Source organism: Mirounga leonina, unplaced genomic scaffold (assembly GCF_011800145.1).
Source record: "Mirounga leonina isolate KUSES-001 unplaced genomic scaffold, KU_Mleo_1.0 Mir_199, whole genome shotgun sequence".
NCBI classification, from domain to species: domain Eukaryota; kingdom Metazoa; phylum Chordata; class Mammalia; order Carnivora; family Phocidae; genus Mirounga; species Mirounga leonina.
Genome location: NW_023270498.1, coordinates 181,836 through 193,780, shown reverse-complemented (window position 1 = coordinate 193,780; position 11,945 = coordinate 181,836). Strand labels below are relative to the sequence as shown.

Genomic DNA, 11,945 nt, shown 5'->3' with positions numbered 1-11,945 from the left:
GCATTATACATGCATGTGCACACGGCAATTCTACACGTGTGTGAGGATACATGTATGCACGTGTGCATTATACATGCATGTGCACACGGTAATTCTACACGCGTGTAAGGATACACTCATGCACGTGTGTTCATTATACACGTGTGCACATGGCAATTCTACACGCGTGTAGGGATACACACATGCACGTGTGTTCATTATACACGTGTGCACACGGCAATTCTACACGCGTGTAGGGATACACGCATGCACGTGTGTGCATTATACACGCGTGTGCACACGGCAATTCTACACATCTGTACAGGGTACGTGCATATATGTGTGTGCGTTATACACATGTACACACATCGCTTCTACGCATATACAGTGTATAAATTACACACACGTCTGTACACATCAGTTATAAATACATACAAAACACCTACGACCTCTCAGATAGAGAGCCAGTGCAGTGCTCCTTGGTTCTCCAAGCCCGGGCCCCCCAGTGCACGCAGGGCAGGGACGGGACGGCCGCTCTGGGGCCCGGGGAGACCGTCCAGGAAGGGGTGAGGCCACTGTTGCTTACCCTCTTCCAGTGGGGTGTACTGCAGGGGAGGAGGCCCAACATGATGCAGGTTGCTTTCCGCCGGACCTCATCCTTACTCTGGGTGGTGCCGCTGGGCTTTCCATTAGAAACACTCTCACTTGGGCTGGAGGCCGGCCCTGCAGAACTGGAAGTAGTCATAGAGAGTCGTCTCCAAGCCATGGTCTGCTGAGTGGGATGCCTTCACCCTGCCCCAGCACTCGTCAGCAGCCACAGGCCCGCCCTCCTCTTCCCTCAGGGCATCCTCCTCAACTGGACCAAGGGCTTTAAGGCCTCCGGAGCAGAAGGGAACAACATCGTGGGGCTCCTCCGTGACGCCATCAAACGGAGAGGGGTGAGGCACCCCCTGACCGCCCCGGGAGCCCCCCTCCTCTCTGGACACGAAGCCAGGGACGGCCTCCTGGGCGTCCCTCCCCGGGCGGCATGAAGCCCAGAGCGGCCCGAGCCGAGACCCCAGCCCCATCCCTGTTGCCTCTGTGCCTCTTGGCAGGACTTCGAAATGGACGTGGTAGCGATGGTGAACGACACGGTGGCCACAATGATCTCCTGCTACTACGAAGACCGCCGGTGTGAGGTTGGCATGATTGTGGGTAAGGATTCACACCCTGCTCTATCCGGGGGCCTCGGCAGCACAGAGCCTCTGCCTGCCTTTGTCTCTGGCCCTGAGGCGTGAGGGCCAAAAGTCCTGGGCCACGGGTGGTGGCCAGAGCAGGGCCCCTGTGCCAGGCGACAGGGTGTGGGGCAGTCTTGGGGAGATGCAGGGGTGTCCTGAATGCAGCTAGTGTATCCCAACGCTCACAAGTCCCTGCATCAGACGGCGCACGGGCTACAGGTCTGCCTGGCCCACTGGGATTTAATTACATCCCCTTATCTGGTAAATGGACCAAACTGGACAGACTTGTCCCCGTGGAAGAGGATAAGCACAGGTGGCACCATCCTCTCCTGCACAGTCTTCCTGTCCCTGCACGAAGGCCAGGAAGGGAGCGACATTGGCCCCAGCGGACCTCGGGCCTCTCTAGAAGCTCCTGGGGGTCAGGAGTGTGTACTGAGCATGGCTCCTGTCTGGGCAGTCACCTCCTGGGCATGCAAGCATGGTGTCTGGGCTCTGGCTCCCCAGAAAGTCAGTGGCACAGTTGTTGGCTTTGCGGGGCCCCTCAGAGCCAGCCCTGAGGGGTGGTCTGCGCTCACAAACCTGTCTCCAACAGCATGTCCACATCCTCAGCTGCCGCCTACCTCGCTCCATCCTCCTCTCATCGCTCACATCTCCTCCTTCCATGTTTGACTTTCAGATGGGAAGCCGGCCCTGAGTCCCCCGCCTAAACAGGAGGGGCAGGACCCTGCTCTCCCGGCTGTCCCCTTCAGAGCTGCCTAGGGCAGCTGAGTCAGGGCACGGCTCTCCAAGATGCCCTGTCTTGGTGTCTAAGCTCTGCAGCCCCTGCCTCGGGCACACCCCTGCTGGAGCAGAGATGGCTGAGGGTGGCCTGGTCCCACACCTGTCCTGCAAACACTCTGCTCAGTGCTTAAAAACATCTTTATGATAATGACCAAGATCCAGAAATTGAGAGGATGCACATCAAAGTCTGGATTTCTGGGGGTTTTTTTTCCACACACACACACACCAAAAAAATGGGAAGGCCCCATTCCTGCTGGGCAGGTCCACTGGCCAGCATTAGAGTTGACGTCCCCAATGGTGTTGAGGGCATGCTACCCATGCCGTCACGCTCAGAAACCATTTGGAAACTTCATCATTTCTCAGCAAAGGACACCACGTTTTCACTTTGCAAGGGACTCTGTAAATTACAAATTCCATAGCAGTCCCAGGGACCCAGGCTGTGCCTTACTCACCTCTGGGTGCCCCCAAACCAGGGCCCAGGACAGAGACGCTCAAGCACATGTACGTAAAGTGCTAAAAAAAAAGGATGGTGGGTAACCAAGATAAAACCACACACATCTCTAATTGGCAAAGCACTTTGACACGTTTCACTCTGTCCTCCCAAGTATCCAGGGAATAAGGTGTTACCAGCCCCTAGTGGGGACGAGAAACAGAGAGATGGGCTCATGGATGCAAGGTCACACAGCAAACCCAGGTCTTTTAGCCCCTGGGAGAGTCACCTTGCCCACGTCGCCAGGCCAGGCAGTGGTGGCTGTGGCAGCAGGAAGCTGGGAAGCTAGGGCCATGGGGGGCCTCCTGCAGGGAGAGGCGGGTTCCCAGCACTGCCGTCCCTGCTCCACCCCACCCCCGCCCCAGCGGGGCCTGACCCGTGGTCCCCACAGGCACAGGCTGCAATGCTTGCTACATGGAAGAGATGCAGAACGTGGAGCTCGTGGAAGGGGACGAGGGCCGCATGTGCGTCAACACTGAGTGGGGCGCCTTCGGGGACTCCGGTGAGCTGGACGAGTTCCTGCTGGAGTACGACCGCGTGGTGGACGAGAACTCCCTGAACCCCGGCCAGCAGCTGTAAGGACCTTGCCCGCTGCCGCCCCCCACCCCCACCCTACTCAGGCAGGCAGATAATGGGCTTGTTTTTAAACAACTCTGGGGAAAAGCGAACTGACAATCCCTTTGCAAGCTCCTCCCTCCTTGCGCTCACTCGCCCCCTGTGAACCAGGAACCGCGAGAGACATGAAGGTTTAGTCCCCAAAAAGAGGGTCTGTGGATACATAGGCCGGGATCACCCCCCCTTCCGGCAGGTGACCACTGCCTAGGGAGGCTCTGAGACCCCCGAGCAACGTTCAGCGGGTTCAGCCCAGGGTTCCCGGGAGTAGACATGTGTCCACGGTCGCAGAACGAACAGTAGTGTTTCTCGCGGAATGCTGCGGTTTGGCTTGAACGGCTGGAAAGCTTGAGACCCAGCCCGCACAGAGCTCGTCCTGAGTCGTGGCTATCCTAATTAACCGCCTAGCTGCCGGGCGCCTGTCATCCCTTCTTCAGCTCCCAAACCTCCGCTAGGTCGGTGGGATTCAGTGCACGTCGAGATGAAAACGCAGAGGCTCACATATGTGACACACGCGAGCGCTAGATGGCGGAGCCCAGGCGCCCAGGGCCCCAGGCAGGGCCCCAGCCCCTCTGAGCCTTGGTTTCCCAGCCATCCGGGGCAACGAGAACAGCTCCCATCACGCGGCTGTGGGAGGACGCAGTGGGCTCAGCGCAGGGCCCTCGTGAGGACGGCGCGCAGCCCGCACCGACGCCCCGCAGTAGGGCAGGGTGCGGTCCTGAGGCCCCAGAGCGCTTCCTAATCCTAAAATCCTGGCCGATAAATGAGGGGACCGGCACGAACCCAAGTTTGCAAGCGGGGCGTCACAGTGCCCCACCTGGCCTCCTCGTGGCCGCGCGTGGGGGCCTCCATGGCGGGGATGACCCGGCCGCCCTGTGTGCAGGTACGAGAAGCTCATCGGCGGCAAGTACATGGGCGAGCTGGTGCGGCTCGTGCTGCTCAAACTCGTGGACGAAAACCTGCTTTTCCGCGGGGAGGCGTCGGAACAGCTGCGCACGCGCGGCGCCTTCGAGACGCGCTTCGTGTCGCAGGTGGAGAGGTGCGCTGGGCGCGCCGGGCGAGGGGCGGTGTCTAGGGGGGCGTGCTCCGGGGAGGAGCCGCGTGCACGGGGCGGGGTCTGCGGCGCGGACGCAGGGGGCGTGGGCGGGGGCGGGGGGCGGGGCGCGGGCGGGGGCGGGGCCCCGGGCGGGGGCCGGAGCGAGGGGCGGGGCGGCGCGTGGCCCGCAGGGGAGCCCGCAGCCTGGCGGTTGCCGCAGCCCACGCGTCCCCTCCGTGGCTCCCCGCCGCCGTGGACATCGCCTCACTTCACGCGACAGCCCCTTGGCGCGCCGGTGTCGCCCACATTAGAGCGGAGACCCTGGGCTTAGAGAGAGGCGCGATGACCAGCTAACTGCTGGTCCCTGGCGGAATCGGACCCGCTCCCCTCCGGAGCCCGAGCCCCAAGCGCTCTGTCTGGGTGAGGTGGGCAGGGGGAGGGGAAGAGGCCGCCGCCGTCGGGGTCGGGCTGGCCCGGGGGCCGAGCGACCCTCCAACGACGTCCTCCCTCCCCCGGCCGCCCCCGCCCCACAGCGACTCGGGCGACCGCAAGCAGATCTACAACATCCTGAGCACCCTGGGGCTGCGGCCCTCGGCCACCGACTGCGACATCGTGCGCCGCGCCTGCGAGAGCGTGTCCACGCGCGCCGCGCATATGTGCGCCGCGGGGCTGGCGGGCGTCATTAACCGCATGCGCGAGAGCCGCAGCGAGGACGTGATGCGCATCACCGTGGGCGTGGACGGCTCCGTGTACAAGCTGCACCCCAGGTGAGCCCGCGGGGTCGTCCGCCCTCCCCATCGGGCCCAGGGGCCCGTCGTGGGTGCGCGTCCGAGGACGGAAGGGCAAGCGGAAGTAAGCTCTCCGAGGTCCCGGGGCTGGCCCCTCGTCCCCTCTGGGCCCCCAGCGAGGAGGAGGAGGAGGGCGGGCCCCCTGGGCTTCCTCCTCGCGCTGCGGCGCGGGGAGGAGGCGGTCTGGGAGAGCAGTGACGAGGGACGCAGCCCCGCTTCCCCTGCGCAGCTTCAAGGAGAGGTTCCACGCCAGCGTGCGCAGGCTGACGCCCAGCTGCGAGATCACCTTCATCGAGTCGGAGGAGGGCAGCGGCCGGGGCGCGGCCCTGATCTCGGCGGTGGCCTGCAAGAAGGCCTGCATGCTGGGCCAGTGACAGCGGAGGACACCAGGCAAGGAGGCGGCAGTGGCTCGCTGGACCTGGGCCCCAGGGGACTCGCTCCCCACAGGTGCCCCAGCCTCACCCAGGAAAGAGGTCTCTTTGTAAGGACCCTGGATGTCTCCCATCCCCACTGCCACCCCGAAAGGTGGGGAAAGGCCCGCGGGGGATTTGGGGCCCCCTCGGCAGACCTCTTCTCTCAGAGGTTGGTGGGACAGCCCAGGGCCCTGACTGGGTTGGGGGCTGAGGTGAGCAGGCGTGGAGACCCCCAGAGCCCCTCACCTGTCTGACTGCAATCAAGGACCCAGAAGGGAGTTGCTCACTCAGGACTTGGCTGCGTTTCCGCACTGTCTCCTCTGGGAGCCTTCAGCTTGACTCGGCCTCTCCGGGCCCTGCTCTGGGAGGGGGCTGTGCTCTGGAACCTGCTCCTGCCTGGGAACTCAACCCACTGGGGAGGCAGCCCAGCTGACCTGGCCAGACCTACACCGGGGTTCCACAGGGGGCCAGAGGCTGCCAGTCACCCAGGCCTGGCTGTTTTCTTGCCTGGTGGGGACTGGGAAATGCCACAGCGGAGAGTGCTTGTACCCTGAGGCATGGAGTTGGTAGCCTTTCTGCTCCCCTGCCACCATCCATGAGTGGTTTGTGGTTCTGGGATGGACCCTCCCAGGTGGTGCAAGACACAGAGCCCCCAGAGCCCCTGCCTGCCCAGAGGGACCCAGGATGAGGAGGACCTCCCCCTCCCACCCCCAGGCAGGCCTGGGAGCACCTCCGTGGGGGAGGCCTCAGCTCCCACAGGGCTGGCCTAGAAAGAGACGTCAGCACTCAGCACCCAAGGGGCCACCCAGGCCTCTCTCTCCTCACCAGATCTCTGTGTGCCACACCAACCTCTCATGCCCAACCTGGGACTGTGTGGTTTTTTTAAGTAAACATTTTAAAAGTTTAGAACATGGCGTTGACGGGTGTTCTTTGATCTCTGTGCATAAGGGCCGTGGGACAATATGGAGACGTGGTCACAGGCACACAGATGCTTTGCAAGCCTGGGTGTCTCGGAATTCGCCATCCCCTCCGGCCACCTGTGCCAGGGAGTGTGAAGGGACACTCGGGCTGTAGGAATAGAGGTGGCATCGGCGGGAGGGTGGTCGAACGCGCCGGCTCGCCGAATGTGGGATGTGCGTGTGGACCCGTGGGCTCTGATTGCCCCCGGGAGTGCCTGGGAAGGAGTTGGGGGCCAGGGTGCTGCTCTGGGAAGTGCAACAGGCCCCCTGGAGCCACTTGGGTTGTGACAGTGATGGGCGGGGGAGAGGGATACACGAAGTCACGTGATTGCTGAGGTCCTTCCAGATGCTTCTGGGTGACGAGCCTACTCTGAGTTAGCCAAGCCGAGGACCTGGCGCCATCTCAGCTGCGCCCCGTTACACGTCCACACGTCTGTAGAGTTAGAACATACGCTTGCTCTTCAGTGAGAGGAACTACCCAACAAAGCCGGAACGACTGTTATTTCATTCAGAACTTAACCCAGAGCCACGGGTCTGAGATGTTCCCTCGTTTTTCCGGGTGTCTCCTGTGGGATCGGGTCAGATCTTTTTAGTTCTCTTGAATCTAAATTATGCATGAGAACGTTGTGCGAGCATCCGGTTACTTCATCCGCAGTACTCGTGTTTCGGCGCTCGTGTTGGATCCCGTTTTGACGTAAACTAATTCTAGTCTTTCTTTTCCTTGCAGTTCAGAGGATCCTATTGGTTTTTTAAGTTCTCTCTGTGGGTGGGTTATAGATTGCATGAATTTCATTTCGGGAGAGTAAAGGAGGTATTGTTTTTGTTACACAAGGGACGTTGGGTCTCACGCACCACGCAAACTCTGGCTCTACCAGCTGGTCTCTGCATTTGTTCCGCCCCCCCCCCCCCCCCGGGGGGGGGGGGCCCCGGGCAGCCCCGGGTTCGGGGGGGGGGGGGGGGGGCAGCCAGTGGGCCCACAACGTTAGTTCTAGAAGGCCCCCAGCCCTTCTCTGGGCCCTAAAGGAGCAGGCAAGCCTGCAGCCCGGGCAGAACAGAGGGTGTCTGACCCCTGGCTGCACAGCAGAGCCTCACACGAAGGGCTCATGACCACTTTCATGGGGGTCCAGGGGGTTCCTTGGGGTCCAGGTTGTGCACTGTACTCCAAAAAGCCTCACACACAGGTTCTGTTTGGGGCCACGACTAGCTCAGGGCTGCCTTCTGCCCCTCTGTCAGAGGCCAGGGCCACCGTCCACCCAAACCTCTGGGAATCCCTGGGGGTCTCAGGCCAGAGACCATCTTCAGAACCACCCACTGCCCTTCCCAAGCCCAACAGAGGCCCCAGGCCAGCCCTCCGAACGCCGTCCTCTTGGACTGGGCGGGTTCTGGGCTGGACCTGCAGGAGGGACAGTCAGATGGGGGTCACAGGGGAGACTTCTCATTCAGGGGGCTACCTCATTCAGCACCCAGAGTGGCGAGAGCTGTGAGGCTGTGAGCTCTGCCCTTGGGAGCCGAGGCTGCTGGATGGGTGGATGCCTGGATGTTAGACATCAGGGGGCCTGAAGGTCACCAGGAACGTGGCTGGAATCTGCCTGGGGCCCTGTCCTCCCCCAGCCCAGGCAGGGCTGCCAAGTTTGGGCCTGTCCTCTCTTCCTGTCCTTATTTGGCACGCAGGTGATAAGGCTGAAACATAAAAGGGGCTGGGGGCCCCTTGCAGCAACCTGGCTGCCATAGAGAGAGGATGGTGAGTGCCCGGTGGGGAAGCCAGAGGCCAGCAGGCTCCCAGGTGCTGTCCCGTGGGCTGGGGGAAGAGAGCCAGGGACTTCTGTGCTTGCGTTGGGCCTGGAGAGCTAGTCTCCAGGGGTAGGAAGAGGACCCTGACCTAGGCTCTCCTGGGAATGTTCAGGGGGTGTGCATGGGAAGGGGGCAGTCTTTGGGGAGCCGGGCAGAGGACCTCTCCCCACCGACAATGTTGCAGGCCAGCAGGAAGGCAGGGACCCGGGGCAAGGCCGCGGCCACCAAGCAGGCCCAGCGAGGCTCTTCCAATGTGTTCTCCATGTTCGAGCAAGCCCAGATCCAGGAGTTCAAGGAAGTGAGTGCCCCACCCCCAATGGCCTGGGACCGGTGCTGGCATCCCACCCTGCATACACCCCCTCTGCTCTGTAGTCAGTGGTCCTGGCCCCTGTCCTTGCTCCACCGTCTGCCCTCCAGGACCCCTCCCCACCTCCGGCCTTCCCTGGGGTGGGGGCTGTTCCCACTTGGAGGCTGTGCTCCCCACCTCGCAGGCCTTCAGCTGCATCGACCAAAACCGGGATGGCATTATCTGCAAGTCAGACCTTCGGGAGACCTACTCCCAGCTCGGTGAGTGCTTCTGCCTTCCCCCTGCTTATGGGGCCTGCTCACACCAGGGGAGCTGCTCTGGCTCAGCTAGCTGGTGGGAGGCCCACTGAGAAAGCACAGCCCCCCCCCCACCAGGCAGCGCCCGCCTTCCCCCTTCCCGACTCACACCTCCCTCCCCATCGGTCTCCGTGCACACACACTCCTCCCCCACTGGTCACAGCTCCCCATCACTTCACACTTCTCCACCCGCTACGGCCCAGAAGGAGGGGAGGCCGGCCTGGGCCCCGCAGGCCCCATGTCCATGGCATGCCCCACCCCCAACCAGGGAAGGTGAGCGTCCCAGAAGAGGAGCTGGATGCCATGCTGCAGGAGGGAAAGGGCCCCATCAACTTCACCGTCTTCCTCACGCTCTTTGGGGAGAAGCTGAACGGTCAGCCTGGGCTGGATTGGGTCCCCCCAGCCTGGAATCTGACGGAGCCCCACCCAGACCTCAACTGGACACTCCCTGGCACTAGTCCACCCAGAGCCTGTGGGGTTCTCCCCTCCCTCCCAGACCCATGGGCACCGGTCACCCCGACTTCCGACTCGGCCTCCCTCCCAAATCCCAAATCCCAAATCCCAGTCTCCTGGCCAGGCCTGCCCACAAGGACAGCTGGTCTTGGCCTCCCTGAGCCCCAAGGGACACTTTATATCAGGAAACACCCTCCCACCTCTTCTGGGACGTGGCGGGCCCCCTGCACCCTAGGGTCCTCCTGGGTGGGCACGGCTGCTCACCTGGCTCCCCCGGGTTCCCAGGGACAGACCCGGAGGAAGCCATCCTGAGCGCCTTCCGCATGTTCGACCCCAGCGGCAAGGGGGTGGTGAACAAGGATGAGTAAGTGTGAGCAGCGGGAAGGGGCACCATGCAGAAACCGCGGGGAGGCCCTTGGGGAGGGCGGCCGCCTGGGCCAGGGGAGCCTTCACCGCCCCCCGCATCGGGCCACCCCTTGGCTCTCCCCAGGTTCAAGCAGCTTCTCCTGACCCAGGCAGACAAGTTCTCTCTGGCTGAGGTGAGGACTCCCGACTCCTTCGACACCCTCCCCACCCTTCACAGGGCCCTTGCCCCGCAGGGCACTGGGCAGGCCTTGGTGACCCACCACCCTCGTGGGCTCGGAGCACGGCTGTGTGGGACCACCTCCGTCGAGCCCCAGAGGGTGAAGGGCATGGAGTCAGAAGGGAGGAGGGTGTGCCAGGCTGCGAGCTGTGTGTGCAAAGGCCCGGGATGAGAGAGTGCACCTCCCGCGTTTGGAAGAGGCTCTGTACGTGCAGGGTCAGGGCAGCGCAGAGAGGAGATGGAGGTACCCCATGGCGGAGGTGGGCCCTCCGACCCACAGCCCCCTTCAGACCCCCACCCTCCACCCCCGTCTCCCTCACCTGCCCAGAGGTAACTTGGAGTTTGGGGTTTGGCGCTGGGAGTCAGGTGACAGGGTGAGGGGTCACAGGTCTCCCTCAGGCACGGCCACTGGCCACCCCAGGCCTCCCTGCGGGGCTGCCTGTTACCACGCCCCCCCCCCCCCTGCCCAGGTGGAGCAGATGTTCGCCCTGACGCCCATGGACCTGGCAGGGGACATCGACTACAAGTCTCTGTGCTACATCATCACCCACGGGGACGAGAAGGAGGAGTGAGCTTGGCGTGGCTGCGACTCGGGGCCGGCCTGTGCCGACACAGCAATAAATGTTGTTTCCCAATCACACCTGCGTGGTGGCCTGTCTGTGACAGATGGGGTGGGGCCAGCAGGGGGATCAGAGGGACCCAGCCCCTCGCCGGCTCAGCTCAGTCCACCCCATATTGCCACACGACGATGGGCCGGCGGGTGCCCAGTTTACGGATGAGGACACATCTCTAGGAGAGGATCTCGTGGGCCCTGTGCTCTGCATCCGCTCTGCACTGGTGGGCCTCCCTGCACCTGTGTGCGTGTGTGTGTGTGTGTGTGTGTGGAACCCACCTGAAAACACACACTTCACTTCACTTTGGAAATGCAAACAAGGTGCCACCACACCACACCAGAGCGCATGCAGACTTCCCAAGGAAATAGGAAGGGGCCTCCTGTGGGTGGGGGGCAGTAAAAGGCTGGAGAGAGGGGGTGCCTTTCTCCGGAAAGGACTGTTGGTGTCCCATCCCCCACCTCATCTGCAGAAACCAGTGGCTGGAGGGGGGACACGGCTTCATCTTGGGAACTGGAGGGTAGTAGGGGGATGTCCTAACTGGAGGAGGAGGGGGAGGAGGGGGAGAGAGAGGCAGCCCCTTGCACGAAGTCGGACCTCCCCTCCTGCAAGCCTGGCTGCAGCCCCCCAGCTGGGAGGTTGGAAGAGATGAGCTGAGCACATTCCTTCCTTGAAGGCAAGCAAAACGAAAGGCATTTTCGCCTGGAGAGGTGTTCAGTGTTCGTTTTTATCTGGGACTTGGCAATTTTAATTACCACGTTGAGACTTGAGATTTAAAGTTCTAGCACTTTCTCGTACTTATTCGTGATCACGACGGTCCTGGAGCTGCCTGAGCAGGGATGGGGGTGGGGGGCGGGGATCACAACCAGGCCGGCCTACGGTCCTTGATTTGCGCACAGTTCTGCTTGCTCAACAAACTGGTTTCAAGAAGTAAGGGCTGGGGCGCCTGGGTGGCTCAGTCGGTTGGGCGTCTGCCTTCGGCTCAGGTCATGGTCTCGGGGTCCCGGGATCGAGCCCTGCGTTGGGCTCTCTGCTCGGCAGGGAGTCTGCTTCTCCCTCTCCCTCTGCCTCTATGCTCTCTCTCTCTCTTTCTCTCTCTCGCGTGCATGCACACTCTCTCAAATAAATAAATAAAATCTTAAACAAAAAAAGTAAGGGGTAATATCGTAATTTAAGCCTCTGCAGAGAAGCGTTGTGAAAGATGCAGCGGACCACAAAGATCGCAGGTGTCTTCCAAACAGTGCACAGCAGAGCCCCCGGCTGGTTCTGCGGGGCCTCTAGGTGACCAACAGCAAGGCCACGGGCTCCTGTCCCTACACATGTGACCACACGTGGTCCCCCCTCCTCTGCAGAGGAAGCCAGCTTTGTACCCGTTAGGAGAGCAAGTTCCTTCCAGCATTCTGCAACTGTTCCCTCGACCATGAACACATGGGTTTGAACTACAGAGGGCCACTTACCTGCGGATTTCTTCCCGATAAATATAAGACAACATGACATTTCCTCCTCTTTACGATGTTCTTGACATTTTATTTTCTCGGGCTTACTTTACTGCAAGAACACTGCACACAATGCACACGACACACAGAATATGTGTTGCCTGATCATTCATGTTATCGGCAAGGCTTCCAGT

The 11,945-nt window shown here is 61.7% G+C and overlaps 2 protein-coding genes across 2 annotated transcripts in view; both read left to right on the top strand.

Annotated features, from left to right (window-relative positions):
• The window catches only part of GCK (glucokinase), a 35,963-nt gene extending 29,572 nt beyond the window's left edge, over positions 1-6,391 (top strand). Inside the window, exons 5-10 of the mRNA XM_035026547.1 lie at positions 822-917; positions 1,074-1,173; positions 2,858-3,041; positions 3,962-4,117; positions 4,648-4,881; positions 5,132-6,391. Coding sequence (XP_034882438.1) covers positions 822-917; positions 1,074-1,173; positions 2,858-3,041; positions 3,962-4,117; positions 4,648-4,881; positions 5,132-5,276 — 915 coding nt within the window. The 3' untranslated portion in view covers positions 5,277-6,391. The remainder of the gene's footprint in view (positions 1-821; positions 918-1,073; positions 1,174-2,857; positions 3,042-3,961; positions 4,118-4,647; positions 4,882-5,131) is intronic.
• Positions 6,392-8,240: 1,849 nt separating this feature from the next.
• On the top strand, positions 8,241-10,276 carry MYL7 (myosin light chain 7). Its single transcript, XM_035026536.1, has 6 exons — positions 8,241-8,363; positions 8,557-8,632; positions 8,937-9,041; positions 9,407-9,485; positions 9,612-9,660; positions 10,175-10,276. The coding sequence occupies exons 1-6, from the start codon at positions 8,241-8,243 to the stop codon at positions 10,274-10,276; spliced, it is 534 nt and encodes a 177-aa protein (XP_034882427.1).
• Positions 10,277-11,945: the final 1,669 nt, after the last annotated feature.

Excerpts from the sequence above, each read along its gene's own strand:
- MYL7 (XM_035026536.1), top strand. The coding sequence starts at position 8,241 with ATGTTGCAGGCCAGCAGGAAGGCAGGGACCCGGGGCAAGGCCGCGGCC. Across the intron at positions 8,633-8,936 it reads GGAGACCTACTCCCAGCTCG|GGAAGGTGAGCGTCCCAGAA; the intron begins GTGAGTGCTTCT and ends ACCCCCAACCAG. Across the intron at positions 9,486-9,611 it reads GGGGTGGTGAACAAGGATGA|GTTCAAGCAGCTTCTCCTGA; the intron begins GTAAGTGTGAGC and ends GGCTCTCCCCAG.